Source organism: Megalobrama amblycephala, linkage group LG10 (assembly GCF_018812025.1).
Source record: "Megalobrama amblycephala isolate DHTTF-2021 linkage group LG10, ASM1881202v1, whole genome shotgun sequence".
NCBI classification, from domain to species: domain Eukaryota; kingdom Metazoa; phylum Chordata; class Actinopteri; order Cypriniformes; family Xenocyprididae; genus Megalobrama; species Megalobrama amblycephala.
In genome coordinates, this window is record NC_063053.1 from 35569135 (window position 1) to 35593991 (window position 24857).

The following is a 24857-nucleotide window of genomic DNA, read 5'->3' on the forward strand; positions in this document are numbered from 1 at the left end:
GAAATGACTTTAGATTATAAGGCTAACAAAATTTTAATAGGTGCTCACATTTTTTTTATAAAGGAAGGAAACCACGCTACATGTTTATATAGGCAATCCACAGCGTGAAGGTCTATTTTACTTGGTAGACAGCTACTTTTTAATTCCATTCAGTAAAACATTTCTTTAGAAAATCTTTATTATGAATGATGTGGCATACGTTCCGTGTTTCTAGTGAGCTTCTCAGTGTTTTCTGCAATTTCCTCATTTGATAATAGTTGGCTTGAGCATTCCAAACTACATAACCACACTGCAATTCATCATTCTTGCAATGACACCTCACTGCTGTTTTTTTCCCACTCAGGGAACAAACATGGTCCTCGCTTCATGGTCGTGCCTTTGTTGCCATTTTCCAAACCCAACTGAATATGAAGTATTAAGAGCTCAGCTGTACCTTTCAATTACAAGAAGCCCTGTGGGAGGATACCCATTACTTACAGCAGGATTCTCCCAGTCTTCCAATTGTTAACACATCAATTATGGCCACAGGATTCCCAGATGTAGCATTTGTCAAGCTAGGAGCTGGTCTGGCAGGTGATTATCAGCAGGTGGGCTTCTGCACTGTGTTTCCCAAAAAATTGGCTGAAGTTAAGTACCTAGTCCAAGTCCAGATCAAATTTTCTTCACTTGAGAGTTTGATTACTTGGAGGGTGTTGATTAAGGAGACGTGTTTAATTTGCTTCCTGCAAAGCTTAGGTGGGTTTGAAGAACATGCTGACAGTGACAAGAATGAGTCCAAGAGGATGTAGGCGTATATTTCTTAGAAATTCAGATGTTGGAAACTCTGTATCTCTGTGGGTGGGAGAAGAACAGAGCTTGTTTATTCATGACCTACCTACCGAATTGAAAAGGAATCGTTCACACAACAATAGGCATGATTCACTCACCCAATCCTTTCTTCTGTGCAAATAAATGAATAAATAATAATAATAAGAAGAATCTTCACGCACACTATACTTTTCCTTACAGTCACAGCTCATGTCGACCTCTGACGACCTCTGTTAAACTCTAAAAATGAAAAAAAAAAAAAAAAAGACCCATAAAAGTAGTCCAGCTTTGTTTGAGGAACCAAATCGAACTGTCGTGAATCAGACTGGTCAAGTTTTCAACGTAACTCACTCACACAGTCTGGCTGCAGCTGTTCAATGGAAAGTTATCAGCAAATAACAATAACGGTGTCTGCCAACAACATCAGAATAATTGAAATATAGCACACAAGTCATATTATTATAACCTTCTTTTTCAGCAGTTTTGGTCACTATAAACTGCTGAAGTCGCTGTATAGAAAAGGCTATTAAACAAAGGCTATTCAAAAGTACAGGAGCTGGTCATATAATTAGAATATCATCAAAAAGTTGTTTTATTTCACTAATTCCATTCAAAAAGTGAAACTTGTATATTATATTCATTCATTACACACAGACTGATATATTTCAAATGTTTATTTCTTTTAATTTTGATGATTATAACTGACAGCTAAGGAAAATCCCAAATTCAGTATCTCAGAAAATTAGAATATGTGACCTGATCCAGCAAAATGAGTCACAGTGACCCAAATTTCAAAATTGAGATTTTGGTATCAATGGAAAGATGAGACAATAAGCTTTAAAATGACATCCTAGTCAAATATCTTGAATGGTTTTAAAGATATACCCATTTGAATTATGGTCATCTGCCCTCTTTTTCCAATTGAAAACCTGAGAAAATCGCTTTTAAAGTTTTTTGCCCGTTTTTTTTTTTTTGTTGATATCTTTCAAAATCCATTGCATTTAAAGGGATAAACTATTTTTTTTACAGCTTAATTTGATCAAAGACATTTTTATATATATAAATGCTATTAAACCAGGCTGAAGCTCAAATTATTTTAAAGTATTTATTTGAATTAATTAATTAATTCATGGCCAAAGGAGTTTCTTTAAAAGGCTCGCGGGAAATGAAGTATACCCGGGCCTTAACCGCTCTAAATTGTAATGGACTGGAGCTCGCATCGGGAGAAATGGGAACACGGGGGCACCGCGATGCGACCGCAAATTAGTGATGGGATTTATGGCTCTTTGAGGGGATCCGGATCTTCGCGATCCGTTCCTTTCAAAGAGCCGTTCAAAAGAACGGCTCTTTTGGCTCTTTTTAAATATTTAGTCAGTTTTAAGAAGCCAGCTTGGGGGCATCTCAGTTTATCCTGGAAATAATCACTGGGAGGAATGATGAGGTGAGATTTGTAGTCAAATAATTAAAACTCGGATATCACACACCAATATCTGAGTTTGAATTATTCTGAAATATTGATTATTACCTCATTTGTCATGTGTGGACTATATTCCATAGGGTTGCACAAATCCCTCTGCTTAGACAGTCACATCACTATTTTGGATTTACCTTTAGTACAAAGTGTGTGTGTGTGTGTGTAAAGCTACGTTGACTTATGTTATTCATACAATACCTACTCACAAATAAACATCAAAAACAAAGCCGGCTGCAATGAATTTCTGTGCAAAACAGCTTTTACTACAAACACTTCCACAGAACATTGTTATCACACAAGAACATTTTGATAGAAAACAAAAGATATTTAAAGTAGATAAAATTAGAATAAATAAAATGGAAATGTCTACATATTACATAGTATGTAGTACAGCTTTTACTACAGTATGTATGTAGTACATACTATTACTACTGTAAACTTTGCAAATAGGACATCAGCCCCTTCAAGTCAGTGAACAATAACAAAGTGGGCTGCAATGAATGTCTGTGCAAAACAGCTTTTAGTGAAAAATTTCAATACATTTTTTTTTCCTGATAATTTTTTTCCACTGGAGTACTCACGTGAAGGATGCGTGCACAACTAATAACTAATATCATCACGCTATAAAGGGTTGGCCTGCGCTGGGTGGGTGCGCCCCTCCCCTATAACTGTTCTGTCTCGCGGAGAAGCTCATTTGTGTGCATCTGTGTGAAACACGCATAGGAAAAAAGAACGACAGAAAGAACAGCTCCCCTCCAGCCGCGACTCGGCTCCCATCGTTCATGTTTATGAGCCGTTCAAAAGAATCGGTTCGTTCGCGAACGTCACAACTCTACCGCAAATGGCACTTTCACTTTCACGATCAAAGTGCATGCCACTGATAAGCATTGTAAATGCAGTATTACAGTATACACATACCAATTAAACGCACAGGTCTCCTCTAGTGCATCCTCCTCACTGGACTTTCGTTTCGCTTTTATATATCTCTTTTATAGATGCCATCAATGCTTTTACCTTTCTAGATGTAATTACTGAAATCAAAACAGTCCATAAACTATAAATCCTCATGAAAACTTCAGTCTGAAGGACTGTCTGAAGCGCTAGTCTGACAGGAGGATGGCTGGAACAATAGCGTGCCTGTCAGTCGAAACGGTAAAACCATGTCAAATTTAATAGCCATTTAAATACCTTTACTCAATTATCTGGACTACGAAACTTTGGGAGATTATTTTTGAAAGTCTGTTCTTTGAAATTAGCTTAAAAATAAATAAATTGTTTTTCCACATTATCGGCCCATATCTTAAAATAGAACTATGCAACTTCCGACTCATTTCGCCAGAGCGGGTCACATATTGTGAAAAGGTTCAATATTGAAGACACCTGGTGCCACACTCTAATCAGCTAATTAACTCAAAACACCTGCAAAGGCCTTTAAATGGTCTCTCAGTCTAGTTCTGTAGGCTACACAATCATGGGGAAGACTGCTGACTTGGCAGTTGTCCAAAAGACGACCATTGACACCTTGCACAAGGAGGGCAAGACACAAAAGGTCATTGCAAAAGAGGCTGGCTGTTCACAGAGCTCTGTGTCCAAGCAATAGGGATAACCGCACCCTGGAGAGGATTGTGAAACAAAACCCATTCAAAAATGTGGGGGGGATTCACAAAGAGTGGACTGCAGCTGGAGTCAGTGCTTCAAGAACCACTACGCACAGACGTATGCAAGACATGGGTTTCAGCTGTCGCATTCCTTGTGCCAAGCCACTCTTGAACAACAGACAGTGTCAGAAGGGTCTAAAGACAAAAAGGACTGGACTGCTGCTGAGTGGTCCAAAGTTATGTTCTCTGATGAAAGTAAATTTTGCATTTCCTTTGGAAATCAGGGTCCCAGAGTCTGGAGGAAGAGAGGAGAGGCACACAATCCAAGTTGCTTGAGATCCAGTGTAAAAGTTTCCACAGTCAGTGATGGTTTGGGGTGCCATGTCATCTGCTGGTGTTGGTCCACTGTGTTTTCTGAAGTCCAAGGTCAACGCAGCTGTATACCAGGAAGTTTTAGAGCACTTCATGCTTCCTGCTGCTGACCAACTTTATGGAGATGCAGATTTCATTTTCCAACAGGACTTGGCACCTGCATACAGTGCCAAAGCTACCAGTACCTGGTTTAACACTCTGAGGTCTGAGGTATCGCCGGCGATACCACCGCGTTTTTTTTCTTACCAGTGTGAAAGAGACTCAAAATACTGTTCAATGTTGCACATACAATTAAGAGTTATACACCATTTTAATCTGTTGAATATCTTCTTTCATTTGTGTACACTCAGAGTAAAAACAAAATGTTGTGCTTTTTGTAAAATAAAGAAAACTAACATGATGCGTGATCTCTCGTCATAGAGGTAGCATAATTGTTCAGACACTTTGCATCACAGAAATACATTATATTTTAAAGAATATAATAGAATACCATTATTTTAAATTGAGCTGAGACATGATTACAGAGGGTTTTTTTCACAGCCTACCTGACTGAAAGGCCTCATTAATATGCAAGTCATTTCAGGTCATTATTATGCGATTCTTTTGTCTTCTCAGCTGAGAATCAACCATTATTCATGATGATTCACGCCTCCACGCATACTGTGTTTCTTGACCAAAGATGTTTTAGAAAATTTAAATCTCTCTATTGTTTTATATGAAGGAGTAGGCAGCATAATTTTTTACATAATTCTGTAGCAAAAACTCTAGTCTACAACCTCCAATACCCAGAAGTCTTGTGAACAAAGATTTAATATATATTTTTTGGCTTTATTTCAGTGACTTAAGTTTTTTGTTTTTTCAATAACCACGCATAAACGTTATTCCTTCAAAACACAAACATGTACATACATGTTCCTCACATATTATGGTAGCCTAGTTTGTGCTGAATACAGTGTAATGACACTTGTGTCATTAATGTGTTTATGAACAAATTAAAAAAGAACAAATGTCAGGGCATGTCAAAACTTCTCCAGGCCCCAGATCAGCCTCAGACTCCAGAGGGTTAAGGACCATGGTATCCCTGTTCTTAATTGGCCAGCAAACTCGCCTGACCTTAACCCCATAGAAAATCTATGGGGTATTGTGAAGAGGAAGATGCAATATGCCAGACCCAACAATGCAGAAGAGCTGAAGGCCACTATCAGAGCTCTCATAACACCTGAGCAGTGCCACAGACTAATGGACTCCATGCCACACCGCATTGCTACAGTAATTCAGGCAAAAGGAGCCCCAACTAAGTACTGAGTGCTGTACATACTCATATTTTCATGTTCATACTTTTCAGTTGGCCAATATTTCTAAAAATCCTTTCTTTTTATTGGTCTTAAGTAATATTCTAATTTTCTGAGATACTGAATTTGGGATTTTCCTTAGTTGTCAGTTATAATCATCAAAATTAAAAGAAATAAACATTTGAAATATATCAGTCTATGTGTAATGAATGAATATAATATACAAGTTCCACTTTTTGAATGGAATTTGTGAAATAAATCAACTTTTTGATGATATTCAAATTATATGACCAGCACCTGTATATTATAGTATACACTATTCCACGGATTAAAGGGTTTGACAAAACATTTTCATTTGGGTGAACTACTCATGAACTATATGATGTAACTATATAAGGACAGTATGCATTGCATTCATTAGATTTTATTTCTATAACGCTTACACTACATGGAATTTATTAAGGATTGGTCACAATCACATAACTGAATGCTCTTGTACATGCACAAAAAGCTCTTTTTTGTTTATGATGTACACGAGGTTCCAAATATTTCTGATTCTGAAACTAAAATAACTGACTACGTTTGATTTACAGTCCTGCATTGTTCCACATAAAATATGAATAACATGGTTGAAATGATCCAATTTAGGAGAGTATTTAAAAGATTAGGCCAAGAAAACTTTGTGCTCAATATAGCAGAGAAGAATAAAGATGTTCTGGAAAAATCACAATAAGCCAATGTTCGTGAACAGCACATAGGTTACTTTTAGTGCCAAAACCATAACATGCAAATGTTCAGCTTTCAAATCCATGAGTAAGTTAATAGTAGACTTTTCTTGTTTCCAAAAATATATCTACTTCAATAAATCTGACATTTTGGAGAGGATAAATTGTCATTTCTTCAATCATGCTTTGCATAAAACTGCTTCTGATGTCTAAATGGTCTTAGAATGGACAAGATGTGTCCTAACATAAAATGTTTCACAATATTCTAAATGGACTGTTTTAGAAGCACTGCAAGTGGCAGATTTACTGAAAATAAAACAATTAAATAAACAACACTGTACAAAGCTACAAATAAGCAACAACCTTCCACCTCACAAATTAGATTCAGCATGTTCCCTTATCTAATCTTCTGGCTCATTCCTAACCATACCCCCCTCAACCCCACCCCACACACACAATATTTATCCTCTCAGCTGTCATACACAATCCAATACTTGGAAAAATATTTGAATTACTATAATTTTCCTTTTGCTTGAACAAAAAGGGGGCTGACTCCTTCTCTCTTCTATTTAGTGAAGTTCTCCTTATCTGCGTCTTATTTCAACCCCAGTAACCAAGAGGGAGAGAGAGAGAGAGAGAGAGAGTTGGAAGGTGAATGGAGAGGGCAGGCTCACATCTGCAACTCTGCAGCCTCCTCAAACCCACCTCCTCCAACTCTGCGCTTTGCACAACCCTGACCATGGGACACCAGACAGAGTGAGTAAGGGGGATTTTATTCAATAAGACTCCAGCTCCGTGCACATCAAACTCTGGTAAACTCTTTGTCTTTTCTCTCTTTAACTGTTATGATGCATTGATTCTCTTTACTGTTGTGGTATTTGCAATTTTTCCTCTGGCTGCAACCAGCATGTAGAAGATACTGTTTCACATTTCATCATCTTAAGGCTACCCCAACAGATTGGGTCAACTGTAAAAAAAATAAATACAAAAATAAAGGCTTGTTTGAAATTCATCCAGTGCTTCTTAAACACTGAATTTATTTTCATTTGGAGGGTTGAGTTGATGCATTTCCTTTTAAAAACATGTAAAAAGATGCAAGAGAAAACTGCACGTGCGCATAACCTCACACGCTTTGTCCATTCTGACAGCTTTGCAAATCTTTGATCGTGCATGGTGAATTTATTCTAAATGGTTATCAGTTCCTTACTTGTGCCACTGTCACAGGTGAGGAATGAATGGAATTATTTAACAGGGCTTTGTCCGGCACCCAGTTCACGAGTAAATGTGAACAAGTTATTCAGTCCAACTGAAGGAACAATGTAGCCTTCTTTAACTCATAAGAGTTGTGTTTCATTGTTTGGGTAATAGCAGTGATTAAAAAAGGCTGCAGAGAAGAGCTGGAACGGCTCAAAAGGGGGATTCTCCAACAAATTGTTTGTGAGTAAGACATGCATGTTTATCATGTACGTAACTTGGTGGAAACTCCCTCGTAACGGCTCTGTCCTCTGTAGACTGTTGCCTTTACGGTCTTGATTATGTGAAATAGTTTCAGTGGTCTCTCTGATATAATGTTTTGGCTATTCCATTGGTGCCTGAGGAACTTGGCCCCCCATTTATTTTCCCCTCATGTTGGCAAACTAATTGTACATGCCTTACAGCAGTTGTTGATTTTGGTATTGAAAACCACTGGATTACAATAGCACATTTATAGCTGTGCAATGGAAAACAGGCAGAAAGGCTTTACTAAGACAATGGCTGCCAGTTAGAAAACATGAAGATAACTGATCCAAGACAAGCCATGCACAATAAATCAAGAGTAACTGCAGATGTGGAGCGAAATTAGAGCTACATGAAACATGCCTTTCCTGGGAAACCGACTAAATAAAGCATACATATTTGGCACCGTTCCCACCTAGGATACGGAGAGGTTAACGCCTCATCTGGAGGACAGGGAGGAATCAGCTGTTCAACAAGAGTTTCCTGCCTCCCACATCCAGTTGGACAAAACCCATCAATGTGAAATAAATCTTAAACAAGTATCACTACAAATTATTGTGCTAAAATTCCACTGAGATTTAAATGTCATGTTTTGGAAGGTACGTGCGGAGGATACATTCGGCTAAATTTAAGGGAGCAATACCTTTTGGTAGTGGAGAATGTTTAAACACGTTGCATTCCAGCTACATTACTGTTCCAAAGTCTCCTTCATCTTGACCTGGGGAACCATAAACTGTCTGGAGGTCCCCAATAACTTCCAAGGTCAATGAGAAGGTCATGGTGCAGAGAAAAGCCATATGGCTAGAGGTTGAGACTGGCAGACACACATGTCTTTCCAGTTTTTGTGCAAGACCTGTAGTCATTAATTCCACGAGAGTAATGGTGCATTACCAAATAGTCAATTCAAATTTGTTCTGTGCTCTTTTTTGGTCTAAAGTTGCATTGGCTTTGTCACATGAACATGAGCTTGGTCATTGTCCAGAACTATAATTTCCCTGGCAGAAAGATGTCAAGTTCCAAGGAATAGTGTGTGTGTGGGGGGTGTGGGTTTGAGTGCTTAGCATGCAGACATGCTCGTGAAAATAATGGAGCATTCCACATAACTCCCCTTGTGCTGGGCTCTGCAAAGCACTGGAGTGAGGGCTAGTTCTACCATGGCTGTCTTATGATACACCTCCAGGTCAAATACTGGAAAACCCCAGTCATATAACTAGTCAAGGTTGAAGGATGTATAAAAGTTTCACTCGTGTTCCAGTCATGCTCATGATCTCTCAGCTGGTGAGGATGGTAACTTGCATTGGGAATCTTTGTTTGACCGCAGCAATCAGTAGGCCAAAAACACCCCCACCCCCTCCAAAGGGAGCATATCTGGTCTTCATTTATTACGGTGTTTTTTTATAATGTCTGCAGTTCTTTCTCTTGCTGGAAACAGCACATAGTTTCCAACAGGAGCCAGAGTTAGATGAAGAACTATTTCGAAATATGACATGATTCTACTTAGTGAGATTGTTATGCTACGATGATGATGATGATGATGATAATAATAATAATAATAATAAATTCACTCAACAGGACTATTCAGTGTTCAATACAAGTTAAGCTCATTCAACAGCATTTGTGGCATAATGTTGATTACCACAAAAGTCAATTTTGTTTTGCACACTTACAATGTTGCAAAAGCATAGCCACAAAATAAAAACAATATGCACATTGGCATGATTTTAGTGAGAATAATCTGTTACTAACACTGATCTGTATATAAATGACAGGATTGCTCATTGCATTCTAAACTGCCATCAGGTTGTGTCAGCCATCAAGCAGCCATCTTAGGATTCCCTACTGACAGAGGGCATCATTGACTTATAGCCAAAACATTGACCTAAAAAACCCAATTTGCAGAGTATCAGTCGCACATGAATAGTATGTATGTACATTTAAGGATTAGTTCATTTTGAAATGAAAATTAGCACAAGCTTTACTCACCCTCAAGCCATCCTAGGTGTATATGACTTCCTTCTCTCTGATCAACATAATCGCAGAAATATTAATAAATATCCTGACGCATCTGAGCTTTAGAATGGCAGTGATAGGGATCAATGAGTTTGAGCTGAAGAAAGTGTCTCCATCCACATCCATCCATCATAAATATGTGCTCCACGCGGCTCTGGGGGGTTGATAAAGGCCTTCTGAAGCGAAGCGATGCATTTGTGTAAAAAAAAAAAAAAAAAAAATCCATATTTAAACAAGTTATGAAGTAAAATATGCAGCTTCCGCCAGACCGCCTTCTGTATTGATGTTACGAATAAAGTGTAAACTGGCGTAACGTCAGTTACAATTTTCCATAAGTTGAATAGGGAAGGTGTAGGACGTAGCGTAAGCATATGCAGAAAGTGTATACGGAAGGCAGCTTGTGCGGAAGCGAGGTATTTTACTTTATATTTCTTTTTTTATTTTTTTAACACAAACGCATCGCTTCACTTCAGAAGGCCTTTATTAACCCTCTGGAGCCGTGTGGAGAACATATTTATGATGGATGGATGTGGATGGAAGCAATTTCTTCAGCTCATACTCATTCAGCTTGGATGCGTCAGGATATGTATTAATATTTCTGAGATCATGTTCATCAGAAAGAAGAAAGTCATATATACCTAGGATGGCTTGAGGGTGAGTAAAGCTTGGATTAATTTTTCATTTCAAAGTGAACTAATCCTTTAACTGATACTACTATACAGGTGCTGGTCATATAATTAGAATATCATCACTAATTCCATTCAAAAAGTGAAACTTGTATATTATATTCATTCATTCATTACACACAGACTGATATATTTCAAATGTTTATTTCTTTTAATTTTGATGATTATAACTGACAACTAAGGAAAATCCCAAATTCAGTATCTCAGAAAATTAGAATATTACTTAAGACCAATACAAAGAAAGGATTTTTAAAAATCTTGGCCAACTGAAAAGTATGAACATGAAAAGTAAGAGCATGTACAGCACTCAATACTTAGTTGGGGCTCCTTTTCCCTGAATTACTGTAGCAATGCGGCGTGGCATTGAGTCCATTAGTCTGTGGCACTGCTCAGGTGTTATGAGAGCCCAGGTTGCTCTGATAGTGGCCTTCAGCTCTTCTGCATTGTTGGGTCTGGCATATCGCATCTTCCTCTTCACAATACCCCATAGATTTTCTATGGGGTTAAGGTCAGGCGAGTTTGCTGGCCAATTAAGAACAGGGATACCATGGTCCTTAAACCAGGTACTGGTAGCTTTGGCACTGTGTGCAGGTGCCAAGTCCTGTTGGAAAATGAAATCTGCATCTCCATAAAGTTGGTCAGCAGCAGGAAGCATGAAGTGCTCTAAAACTTCCTGGTATACGGCTGTGTTGACCTTGGACCTCAGAAAACACAGTGGACCAACACCAGCAGATGACATGGCACCCCAAACCATCACTGACTGTGGAAACTTTACACTGGACCTCAAGCAACTTGGACTGTGTGCCTCTCCTCTCTTCCTCCAGACTCTGGGACCCTGATTTCCAAAGGAAATGCAAAATTTACTTTCATCAGAGAACATAACTTTGGACCACTCAGCAGCAGTCCAGTCCTTTTTGTCTTTAGATGCTTCTGACGCTGTCTGTTGTTCAAGAGTGGCTTGGCACAAGGAATGCGACAGCTGAAACCCATGTCTTGCATACGTCTGTGCGTAGTGGTTCTTGAAGCACTGACTCCAGCTGCAGTCCACTCTTTGTGAATCTCCCCCACATTTTTGAATGGGTTTTGTTTCACAATCCTCTCCAGGGTGCGGTTATCCCTATTGCTTGTACACCTTTTTCTACCACATCTTTTCCTTCCCTTCGCCTCTCTATTAATGTGTTTGGACACAGAGCTCTGTGAACAGCCAGCCTCTTTTGCAATGACCTTTTGTGTCTTGCCCTCCTTGTGCAAGGTGTCAATGGTCGTCTTTTGGACAACTGTCAAGTCAGCAGTCTTCCCCATGATTGTGTAGCCTACAGAACTAGACTGAGAGACCATTTAAAGGCCTTTGCAGGTGTTTTGAGTTAATTAGCTGATTAGAGTGTAGCACCAGGTGTCTTCAATATTGAACCTTTTTCACAATATTCTAATTTTCTGAGATACTGAAATTGGGATTTTCCTTAGTTGTCAGTTATAATTATCAAAATTAAAAGAAATAAACATTTGAAATATATCAGTCAATATGTAATGAATGAATATAATATACAAGTTTCACTTTTTGAATGGAATTAGTGAAATAAAACAACTTTTTAATGATATTCTAATTATATGACCATCACCTGTATTTAGATTTCAGAAGAATCACTGTGACATTAATCCTGAGGTGTCTTGTCCGTCAGCTGATCTGATATTTGCTACTGTAATGAAGATGAACATAACTGTTAATAAGCATGGGAAATTTTTGACTTTAAACAAAAATAACAATTTAAATGTTTGCATTTTAAGACTGTACAGGGAGACTTCAGATCTAAAAAGCTGACTCATTGGGTAATGTTTTTTTTTATTAAAATCAGATTATTTCCTATTAATTAAATAGATTGAAGGAATACTAGGGAATACGAATATGGCATCACGGTGGCTTCAGTTTTTATGACATCATGAGCAATCCAATCATTTATACAGATCAGTGGTTACTAACCTTTTCTTTGTAAAGTTATATGCATTTTTACAACTTTGTTGCCATGACAACACAACTCCCAAAACTGTAAAACATAAAAATGACGAGAACTTTACAACTCAAGTAATAAACAAGTTTTAGCAGAAGAGTGAATAAAAGTGCTTTTATAAGCTTCTCATATAAGCTCCAAAAACTTCACATTTGCTCCAAAATCCATTGTGTCTCACCATAAGCTTGATTTTTGCTTTTTGAATTTTCCACAATTTCAGTGAAGTCATTAATTGAATTTAGATGTTCAAATGATTATGTATTGCATAATATGCCTGTTTCTCATTCCAGTTACACAAACAGGTTACACACTACCATCATTTCCATTCTGTGGTTTTCATACCCATGCCTAGAAATGCACAACCATCTTTGTTAGCATGGATCGAATTAACTGCATTGTATCCTGTGTGAAACAAATGCAAAAATACTGCAGCTCAACTGTTTTGGTTGAGATGTTTACATTGATTACAAAAAGCATGTTATTCATTTAACAAAACTATATAAAACTAAACATCTGCAAATCCAATGGCATTCATGTGAAGACTTCTAAGAAATGCATGTCTTATCTTCATTTCTCTTCAGGTGCTAAACTGGAGCTTGGTACTTCAGGAACATGGGTTGCAAAATGAGATCCATGCATTTTGTGTTTTGGTGTCTTTACTTCATGCTCCTTCACTTGTTTTGCACAGCACAAGATGAGGACATGAGATTAAGTAAGCGTGCTTCTCTCATCTTCATTAGTGTATGTTGCATGAAGACTATTGACTCAGATAACATGACCTAATGATGCAGTGTTCATTGTGGCTGTCTTAATACAGAGCAAATGCAACAATTTCTGCAACTTCTTTACAGCAATTTGGTCATTCAATTGGGAGCACAGGGCAGACTGTCAATACTGTGATAGCAGAACCATTACCACAAACATAGAAACAATAAAGACAGAACTTTGGAGTAAAGTGTCCAAAATGTGCCTTGTAGTGTGAGAGGGTCAAATGGTCAACTCATGCTGTGCAAAATCTTGTCTTCGTTCCTTAATTTCAGGTTGTAGGACAGCGCCAAGTGATTTAGTATTCATACTCGATGGATCATGGAGTGTGGATGACATTAACTTTGAGATTGTCAAACGGTGGCTGGTGAATATCACCATGAGCTTCAACATCGGTCAGAAATTCACCCAAGTTGGGGTGGTGCAATATAGTGACGACCCCTTCTTACATATACCCCTGGGAAAACATTTCTCAAGCAATGACCTCATCAAGGCCATGGAGTCCATAGAGTACATGGGTGGGAACACAAATACAGGGAAGGCTATCAAGTTTGCCAACGACAAACTCTTTGCCCTGTCTGAGCGAGGTCCGAACGGCATTGCAAAAATTGCTGTGGTTCTGACGGACGGGAAGTCACAAGATGAAGTGCTGGCAGCTGCAGAAGCATCGAGGAAAAAGGGAATAATTCTCTTCGCAATTGGCGTCGGGTCTGAGACAGAGGAGGCACAGCTCAGGGCCATTGCCAACAAACCATCCTCAACCTATGTTTTTTCTGTGGAAGACTATAAAGCTATCGCAAAGATCCGTGAAGTTATTAGGCAGAAGCTGTGCGAAGGTAAGCCTCCATGTTCCTCTATGTCTCTAGGCTTTCATCTCTCAGTGGCTACATTTTCAAATTCATTTGTGTAATATATTTTTTTTTTTTGTCACAGTGAAATTATACAGTTTTATGGCCACGAGCTTCCTCAGGGGAGCAAGACTATGTTGCTTTACCATGTCATGTACCAGTGGAGACAGGTTAATGGAATCTCCACATTTGAGCTGCATGCATAATTTGGTGCCTCTTGCCTCAATGCACGGATTACAGTTTGATTTATTTCCTACAACATCCAGGTGTTCTGAGTTCACCAAGGTGGCTGTAAATTGTCCAAAAGTGTAAAATCAGGATCGTGCATTGCAGAGCATGTTTCAGAGATTGTGACATCAATTTCTAACAAGCTTACAAACAAGCCAGTCTGATTGTTTGAAAGTTCTGCAAAAGACCAGTAATTCTAACATGTTTATACACTGTTAATCTAATTTTGTAAAGTTTGTATAGTTCCCTCCAACCAAAATGTTTTAATTACTGCAAGGTATGAGTTGGATTTGCAGTATAGTTTACTGCAAAGTAGCACAATATTAAGTGCAACAATGGTGGAAAAGAAGTGATCAAATGCCACTTGATCATCCGCAAGCCGTGAAATGGGGATGAAGCATATTTCCCAAGTCACTTACAATTGATTACTCAGCAACAACTCCAAACAGACTTGTTAAAAAATGAAAATAAAAACTGGAGTGCATTAGGTTGGAAAAACTGGCCTCTATAACAGTTTGCGAAGACTCCTGAAGCTCATGATAGAACGTCTTTCCGGACACTGGAAAAGTTAATGATTAAGACACTTTATGATAGAAGAGGTCATCTCTTGTCTGGTATTTGCAATGGCAGGGACATTCTTAGTCGGACTGCATATTTGCACAATGTCCAGTGTTCCACTCCAATGTCTTTCTACAATTTTTTTTAGACTAGTCTCCAAGCCACTACATTCCATAAATATTTAACCCCTTTCAGCCATTTGTTCTCACTGTGCACATATTGTTTTGATATTAATATTAAAGTTAATTCTAGGCAGAAGAATGATAGGGTATTGCTTAGTTAGCTTAATTCCGATTAATGCATTATTTGTTGTTGTGTGGTATTTTACCTTGTTTTCTATATTTAATGTACCATAGAGACTGTATGTCCAGCAAAGATTCCAATCAATTCTCGGGATGAGAAAGGATTTGACATTCTCCTCTATCTCAACTTGGCTAAAAAAGCCAAAAAGACACAAGGATCGTTTTATGGCAGCAAAGCCTACCAGGTGACGTCCCGAGTTGACCTGAGTGAGAGCACTAGGTAAAGGTATTTATGGTATCAAGATTCTCTTTCCCTGCAAGTACACTCTGTTTGATTTGAAACAGCGTCTTCATCAATGTCCGTAGGATGTTATTTCCAGGCGGACTTCCACCGTCCTATGTTTTTGTGGCCACGCTGAAGTACAAAGGCTCTGTGGTTATGGAGGAGTGGGATCTATGGCGGATCCAGACTAAGGATGAAAAGCCTCAAATGGCAGTTACTCTAAATGGTCTGGACAGAACAGTGATGTTCACCACCACCACCAGCAGTACATCAAGTGGAATTCAAACTGTGGTTTTCACAAAACCACCAGCTAAGGTAAATACAAAGCATGAGAGAAGAACACTGAAACAAATTCATGAACTCTGCGTGCTTATTGGTCAAATCCATCAGTTAATTCTGTAACACTTTATTCTGATGATCCACTTTAGACATTCCACTACCTTTAAGCAACTTTGCAACTACAGTACATGTCAACTAACAGTCATCAGAGTATTAGCAGACTGTCTTCTTAATATCTGCTAAAACTTTATTTTGATGCTCCCCAACAGATATTCTACTGACTGTAAGCAACTAAATGTCAACTTATTCTAAACTGAACCCTAACACCTGACCCTAACCTAACAGTCAACTACAGTCTACCAATACTCTAATGAATGTTAGGTGACATGCAGTTTCGAAGTTACTTATAGTTAGTAGAATGTCTAAAGTGGACCTTCCAAATAAAGTGTAACTGTTAATTCTCCATCAGTTCACTTTCCATGAAAATCCATGCTGATCATCACCAGCATACTGAAATTTGTGTTTTGGATGCATGGGATCTCAATGGTTCTGCTTCACTAGCTTCACCAAAAAGACCATGCTGGTTGATGTTTTGGTCCGCAAGCAATCAGCACTAATCCAGCCTGAAAATCAGTGTGTGCCTAAGCTGGTTTTAGCAGGGATACTACAATGTCAGACAAATTTCATACAGAACATCCCTTAACAGTGGACTCACTGCCCATGGCAGTAAATAGGATACCAGACTTACTAGTCCCCATATGGATAAAAAGTTGGTGGAATTTGGGAAAGCAACACTGAATGGATTTTTATACATCATGAACTTGATATTTTCCATTTAGTGTATATTTTCTCTGATACACTTTATGGAATGATTCCATAGTATTTGATTTATGAGCACCCAAAGTTCAGTGACACAGAGCCCTAGTAGGTTTATTATTTAATGTTCACATAAATCCTTCTTTTATGATGCCAATGCTACTGAAAAATAGTTTACTGAGACATTCCTATTCTCCTCATATAATCACATTTATGGTACATAAACTAGATGTACTAATACAAAAATTGAATGTAAAACACCATTGTTTGCATTCTGCTTTGTTTTATGTATTTTACAGAAACTATTTGATGAAAAATGGCATCAGCTTCGTCTTTTAGTAACAGAGGAAGATGTCACTCTGTATGTTGATGATCTGGAAATTGAAACATTGGCACTGGAGCCTCCTGATGGTATTTTTATTAACGGAAAAACACAGGTTGGGAAGTACGTCACCAAAGAAACAACTGTACCGGTAAGTATGTCAATGACTTCTTGGATCTCATTTTACAGACTTTCACTGTGATGTAATTACTCTGTTGTTACTGTTATTATATTGTTTTTTGTAAGTGAAGAATTATATGGTTATATTAGACTTGCTTAAACTTGTATAAATTGTATTACATTTTATTGAATTACTAAATAACAAATATTTCTCAAACTCAAATCTTTTGCCTGCCATAAGCACCAATAAAATATACTTTCTTACTGAATCTCTCACTGAATACACTAGCTGGTGCTGTGGAGATGTAATGTTGAGGTGATGCCTGTCCATTCAGGTGCGCATCCAAGATTAGGAGCATTTAGAATTGTATTGTTTTTTTATTTGGATTTTGATTGCTGAATTTTGCTTATTCAAACTTTATTATAAAGAAAGCCTAACATTAAAGGGGCTATATATATGAATTTTCATGTATTAGTCACTTTTTTATTGAATATGTGTGAACAGCTTGTAATAAAACAAGACCTTCCCTGACTTCCTTGCTTGTATATGAAAGCCTATAGACTGATTTTTAAGTGCTCAGGAAGTTTTTGCTGGGAATATCAAAAGGATGTGAGAGTTACGCTCCCGAGAGCCTCTCTTCCATTCAAGGGCACATTAAATTAATGTTTATGTTCAGGATAATGCCAAAAGAGCTATTTGTACTATAGTGTCAATGTGTCATGCAAAGAAAAGGGATTAATTCAAACTATAGACTCACATAGTTTCAAATATACTTTATAATCAAACTATAACAGTGTCATTTTAATGACCTCATCTGTCGACATGATGTGAGTGAATTGCAGAGCTGGTGCAAACATATCCACATCGCTATGATCAGATAATTTCTTAACTGCTGTTTTCTCACAGCTGTCATTTCTGTTGTGTGAATCTTTTGTAATTGAGAAGAAAGTGCACAGTACATATTTACACATTCATCTAAATGTCGCTCTCATCAGAGACATATGTCTCAACTTAAATTTTACTTTGATTTTTTGTTTTACTCTTTTTTTTGGACTAAAAATATCACTCAAAATCCCCATCCCTAATATAGATCAATCAAAAATACAGGGGAAAATAAAAACACATGATATTGGTTTTAATATTTATGATGTTTGAAGTTAATAAAATGATGACAAAGCATATTGTATTATTTTATGAAGGAATATTGGAAGTTATTGGAATATGTGTGTGTTTGTGATCTTTTGCCAAAGAATAAACATAAGATGGAACATTTTCAACATGTGCAACACAGCAGTGTTCTTGTGGAAAAGCAGACACCATGTCATGTTGACACCAAATGTGTTTTATATGCAACAGGGAGCACCTTTCCCCTTTCCTACTGCCCCAGGCCTAGACTTTTCTATAACTACCTGTATTTTGTACTCTCTCTCTCTCTCTCTCTCTCTCTCTCTCAGTTTGAAATTCAAAAACTCAGAATCTACTGCGACCCTGAGCAGAATAACAGGGAAACAGCCTGTGAAATACCTGGAGTTGTGAGTACCAGAATCTTGGATGTTTCTGTTTTGGCCCATTGAAATAAATTCCACCTATTAATGTCACATCAGATTAGGAGTGACTTGATATTTGAAATATGTTATCTTATTACCAGACAATTCTTTAAAAAGTCTTTAAAAACTAAGAAGTAAAACACAAAGTACTTTGTTCATTTTATTTACTTTTGTAATTCCAGCCCAAAGTTTTTTGGAATGTGTTAAATGTACTAATCTAATCTAATCAGTTCAATTTCACTTACAAAATAAAAGCATCTTCTCAATTTCAAACAGAGTGTGATATTTACTCAGAACCATTTATTAGAAAGTCAATCACTGGCTTTGTCGTTGTTCTCAGTTTGCCTGACCTGGCACTATATCCCAATCTCTTTCAGACACACTGTTTAGAGATGTAGGGCATTCATAAACCCTGTGGCAAACACTTTTCACATCAATTTCCTTTTCTGCTTGCGCATGTAATGCCTTGCACCTCAAAGCAAAGTTATGATTTTTGCCGCAGCCCCTTCATGTATTTTCACTCCTTTCATTTTTAGGATGGAGAGGTATGTACTTTTGAAGATGGCTTTGCTCGCTTTCAAAAGTAACTGCTTATCTCATTTTGAATTGCAGAGGTAAGATTTGCCTCATGTTCTTTTGGAGTGTCTAAGTATTGTCATAGCTGGAAAAATCTTTCAAAGGACTGTCAGCAGCTTTGGGAATGTATGGCTGAATGAAGCTGGTGTGAACCTTCTCACTGACGAAAGCTAAACTGCTTGCATAAAGTACTTTGGCAGTACCATGGTACTCCAATGTACTTTAAAAAAATATCATAGTCAAGGTACAGTACCATGTCCAAAAAAAATCTTCATACTTTTTGGTGTATAACATGGTCACTTAAAGTCAGCATGAAATGGAAGTTGCGATTGTATTTTCTTCCTTATTGCAATGTACAGGTGCATGTCAATAAATTAAAATATCATGAAAAAGTAATTTTTTTTCTGTAATTTAATTCAAAAAGTAAAACTTAAATATATTCTAGATTTATTAGACATAAAGTAAAATATTTCCAGTCTTTTTTGTTTTCATTTAGATGATTACAGCTCGCTGCTCATCAAAATAAAAAAATAAAAAAATAGTATCTCAAATTATTAGAATATTTAATTTCAAATTCTATTAAATTACCATTCTCAGGGTATAAATACTGGGTTTAGGTCAGTAATCCCAACAGCAGTCATGGGGAAGTCTGCTGACTTGACAGTTGTCCAGAGGACGATCATCAAGACCTTCTACAATGAGGGTAAGCCACAGAGGGTCGCTGCTGAAAGAACTGGCTGTTCGCAGAGTGCTGTGCCAAAGCATATTCATGGAAAGTTGACTGGAAGGAAAAAGTGTGGTAGGAAAAGGTGTTCAAGTGAAAGGAATGACAGCAGGCTTGAGAAGATTGTCAGGCGAAGCCAATTTAAGAACTTAGGAGAGCTTCAAAAGGAGTGGACTGAAGCTGGAGTCAGTGCATCAAGAGCCACCACACACAGATGTGGTCGGGAAATGGGCTGCAACTGTTACATTCCACGTACTAAGCCACTTCTGAACCAAAGACAACGTCAGAAGCGCCTTACCTGGGCTAAGGAGAAAAAGAACTTGACTATTGCTCAGTGGTCCAAAGTCTTCTTTTCAGATGAAAGTAAATTTTGCATTTCATTTGGAAATCAAGGTCCCAGTCTTGAGGAAGAGTGGAGAGGCACAGAAACGTTTTTTGCTTGAAGTCCAGTGTGAAGTTTCCACAGTCAGTGATGATTTGAGCTGCCATGTCATCTGCTGGTGTTGGTCCACTGTGTTTTCTGAAGTCCACAGTCAACGCAGCCATCTACCAGTACATTTTAGAGCAATTCATGCTTCCTTCTGCTGACAAGCTTTATGGAGATGCTGATTTCATTTTCCAGCAGCATTTGGCACCTGCCCACACTGACAAAGGTACCAAAAGCTGGTTCAATGACCATGGTGTTACTGTGCTTGATTGGCCAGCAAACTAACCTGACCTGAACCCTATAGAGAATCTATGGGGTATTCTCAAGAGGAAGAAGAGAGACACCAGACCCAACAATGCAGATGACCTGAAGGCCGCTATCAAAGCAACCTGGGCTTCCATTACACCTGAGCAGTGCCATAGGCTGATTGACTCCATGCCACGCCACATTGATGCAGTAATTCATGCAAAAGGAAGACCAACCAAGTATTGAGTGCATAGAAATGAACATACTTTTCAGAAGCCTGACATTTCTGTTTAAAATATCCTTTTTTTTAATTGATTTTATGAAGTATTCTAATTTATTGAGATAGTGAATTGGTGGGGTTTTGTTAAATGTGAGACAAAATCCATCACAATTAAAAGAACTTAAAGTACTTCAGTCTGTGTGCACCTAATTTATTTAATACACAAATTCCACAATTTGAGTTGAATTACTGAAAATAATGAAATTTTCCACCACATTCTAATTTATTGAGATGCACATGTATATCTGAGATTTACTGTAAATATGAAATGGCTTCTTTAACAAGAATAAATGTAGGACAGGACCATCAGGAATTGACTGGATTGTTGTTATTAAATTATGTTATTTGCACCTTAGTATTGTTGTACATTAACAGGACATAATAATAACAGAGTGTAAATGATAATATTTATTAAAATTATTAAATTGATGCTGCCTTATTGGGACATTAAAGCCCTCCCTACATCTACCCCTAACCCAACCCGATAAATACTTAATTATTTAACACTTGTTATTTCCACTTTTTAAATATTTTCTATGATCTGATATTTTCTGATCTGATATGTGGTGGGAAAAGGGTGAAGAGCAAGATCGGCAAAAGGCGGATTCGAACTCGGGTCAATCGCATCAAAAGTAACTTCCACGCGTCATACTCCCTACAGCTTACGTCACTGCAGATGTTGAATAGTGCACGTCTTTTTATTCTTGTGTGCACAGATAAATCATTTAAAGTAAACAATATTTCAATATTCCATAAAAATAAGAATCGTCATTATATATTGTCATATTTTGATTTCATGGTGACTTTAAATTGGCTAATGTTGTGAAACAGGTTCAACAATTGTGTTGTGCTGTATCTCTATTATTGTCATTTTGCTGTTTCTGAACTACTGGGCCGTATTGCTGAATGACTGAACAAAAAAAGACTGCTGCAAAATGATAAGTTGTGTGCTGTTTTGGCTTTTGCCACAAAGTTTAGCTTATGCCACGAACAGGAAATATTGTCTGACGCTTTAGGTTTCATGAAACGCAGCATAGTAAACAATGTTTTGCTGTTTTATTAGTGTGCTAATGGACCAGGAGACATTGATCCAACCCCAGAGCCCTGCGTCTGTCCCCCTGGGCCACCTGGTACCCCAGGAATGAAGGTACGATAGCCTATCTCTCAACCCCTTTATGGCTTTATACAACAGAACAGCTTATATAATCTCTTCATTGCATCAAGTCATTGCACTGCACATAAAAGTCTCCAAAAGGCAAGTTTGAAGTTTATAAGGTCAAACCTATGCTTGAAAACACATGCTGCTTTTCAACAGGTGATCACCGTAAAATGGCCCTAAACAGAATTATACAGACAGATTTAGTAAATTGCTGTGCTAGAATTTATGATTCATCTATTCAGTATTATAATTATACTGTTTATCATTTTCTCAATCAAGAGACTAATAAATATAAGCAAAGCATTAAAGAATAAATATGATTTTGATAATGCTTTTAACAGTGCCCTTGAAATTACATTTATTTATTTATTTACTAAAAACTAGCTGTTACGCATTGGCAAAGATACAAATAGTTAGATAAGCCTTTATGTTCTTTGATAAATATTTGTTTAATGAAATTATGTAAATACTATTTACAATGCATCACTTGTACATTCTCTAGGGAGACCAGGGCAGAACAGGAAATCCGGGTCAACCTGGTCCAGCTGGTGCTGATGGTAAGCCTGTGAGTACTACACAGTTTAATACAACCTCAAATTAACTTGAGCACATGTCGTGTTCAATGCAATATCCAGAACTGCAACATGCATTAACATCCCCACAAGTGTGTTTGGATAGAACTGTCAATGGCATTCACATTATGAGAATTCTGGTATTCTCATTCGTTCAGAATGTAAGACTATACAAGACAGTAGTTCTGGTAATATGTGCTATATAGATATATAGTAGTATATTGTTAGAAACATGTCCCCGTTTTGCTTTAATGAATTAAAAAATAAAGCTGAAATGTGACTAGTGACCTAATCAAAATCTTAAATATTTCATATTCACTTTGTCATAAAAAATAAATAAATAAATAAAATAAATAAATGTTTGGACACACCTTACTTTAATGATGCACATCAAACATTCTGTTGACTATAAGTTACGTTGCAATTACATGTCAACTAACTCTCATTAGAGTATTAGTAGACTGATAGGTTTGAGTTAGTAGAGTAAGTTCACATGTAGTTGTAAAGTTACTTATAGTCAGGAGAATGTCTATTGAGGAGCATTAAAATAAAGTGTTAGCAGATATTAAGCAGACAGTCTACTAATACTCTAATAAGAGTTAGTTGACATGTAGGTGCAAAGTTACTTACAGCATTTTATTGTCTCAGAATACTTCACAAATTCAAGAAAACGCAAGGAAATAATTTGGCTGTCAACATGTATTGTGCAATGCCTTTTAGGAAGAACATATTGGAATTTTCCAGTGACTGGAAAACAGATATCTTCTGTCCACTGTACACTGTATTGTACACTAAGCAAGTTTGTTGATGTATTGGAGCCTACACTAAAACTATACTTTAAAGTATGGCTGGAAGGACTGCTTCATGATATACATGATAGCAGTGGCGGCTACTGGTCTGTCAGAGAGGGGAAGCTCATTTTTGGCCTACATCATAAAATTGTCTATTTATTTAAAAGTAAATTCTGCCCTACGTTCCTTTTCAAGAAAATGGTCTGTGACCCTGTCATACCAACTAGGAGTCTTTTCAAGTGACTTGACCAGTGTCCTCTCAATGGCCAGCAGAGCTAGGCTGCTTAAACGGCCTTGGCCCATTGTGTTTCGGGTGTAAGACTTGAGTCGCTTTAAACAGGAGAAGCTCCTTTCTACACCTGCAGATGTAGCTCCAATTGTTGCCACTAATGAGAACAGTTTGTAAAGCTGAGGCATTGCACTGTCCAACTCCATGTCTTTAAGGAACACCAAGTAATCACACAGCTTTCCCCTGTTACCCTGCAAGTCCTGATCTGAATACAGGACTTGAAGTTCTGACCTCAGTCTTCCTGAATCAAAGTGATGGCCATAACTTTTCAGGACACTTTGGAAGGCCTCCTCTGGAAATACCTGTCTCATGTCATCAAATTTCCCTGGATTGACTAATTCTAAGAAGAGCATGCTTTCCAAATTTGAAAAACGTCGAGGAATCTGCTCCAAGATGTTATCAAGGATGGCCATGTACAGATTTCTGTATCGCACTTGGGGATCCTGCAATTGGGTCAGACGGCGCTTTCTCATGGGCTCATCTCGTGGGTCTGATGTGAGATCTGCTGTTTTGGCATAAATGGCTTGGAAAGCCCCCTCTGACCTCTGACCTCTTCTCTTTGACAAATGCTATTTCATTATGTTTAGCCACTTGAATGCGAGCACCTTCATTTATTGCATGCTCAACCCTGATCCTGCCCATGCAACTTAATCTTGCACATGCACTCACATGTTCATTGCTCTTTTCATGTCTTTTATATGCCCTGTCAAAGTTAGACAGATCTCCAAACCCCACCTTTGACCAAACAACACATCCGTGAGATGGTTTCATCAAGAGGCATGGCCAGCAGTACATTTTATTTGTCACAGCACTTCCAGTCAGCCAGCTAACTTTGTCATACCAGGAGAGCTGAAAAGACCTGTTATTTTTCCCTATCTTTTGCACTAAATCAATCTTAGGTGTTGATCTGCCCTGCTGTTTAATTCTACGTTTTTCCTCGTAAGGAACACTTTCAAATGGCTTCGCCAAAATCAGGTCGACAATATTAGCACCGTCTGCCATCGTGCGCAGTTTCACCCACGACGCTAGCCTAGCCTACTAACGTTATATGAATGAATGAATGAATGAATGAATGAATGAATGAATGAATGAATGAATGAATGAAGGAATGAATGAATGAAGGAATGAATGAATGAACGATCTAAAAAAAAAATATTAAACTCTGTAAAACTGAAATAAGGAATGTGGTGTATAATTGTGTGAAATGTATGATGAAAATCAAGCAATTTCGCCAAGCAAATATCAAAGAAATAGGTTGCAGCAGTTTTTATTTCGACTGAACTTGAGAAATCCGCGATGGGACTGAGCGCGAATAGC

At 37.7% G+C, this 24857-nt stretch overlaps 1 protein-coding gene across 5 annotated transcripts in view; it reads left to right on the plus strand.

The window, feature by feature from the left end:
* The first annotated feature begins 6865 nt into the window (after positions 1-6865).
* The window catches only part of col21a1 (collagen, type XXI, alpha 1), a 76365-nt gene continuing 58373 nt past the window's right edge, over positions 6866-24857 (plus strand). The window contains exons 1-10 of one of the 5 annotated variants that reach the window (XM_048205904.1): positions 6866-7080; positions 13049-13179; positions 13508-14068; positions 15223-15388; positions 15475-15706; positions 16786-16959; positions 18384-18461; positions 19013-19021; positions 21793-21876; positions 22391-22453. In XM_048205904.1, coding sequence (XP_048061861.1) covers positions 13080-13179; positions 13508-14068; positions 15223-15388; positions 15475-15706; positions 16786-16959; positions 18384-18461; positions 19013-19021; positions 21793-21876; positions 22391-22453 — 1467 coding nt within the window. In that variant the 5' untranslated portion in view covers positions 6866-7080; positions 13049-13079. The remainder of the gene's footprint in view (positions 7081-13048; positions 13180-13507; positions 14069-15222; positions 15389-15474; positions 15707-16785; positions 16960-18383; positions 18462-19012; positions 19022-21792; positions 21877-22390; positions 22454-24857) is intronic. The other 4 variants (XM_048205901.1, XM_048205902.1, XM_048205903.1 and 1 more) reach the window with 4 other exon arrangements.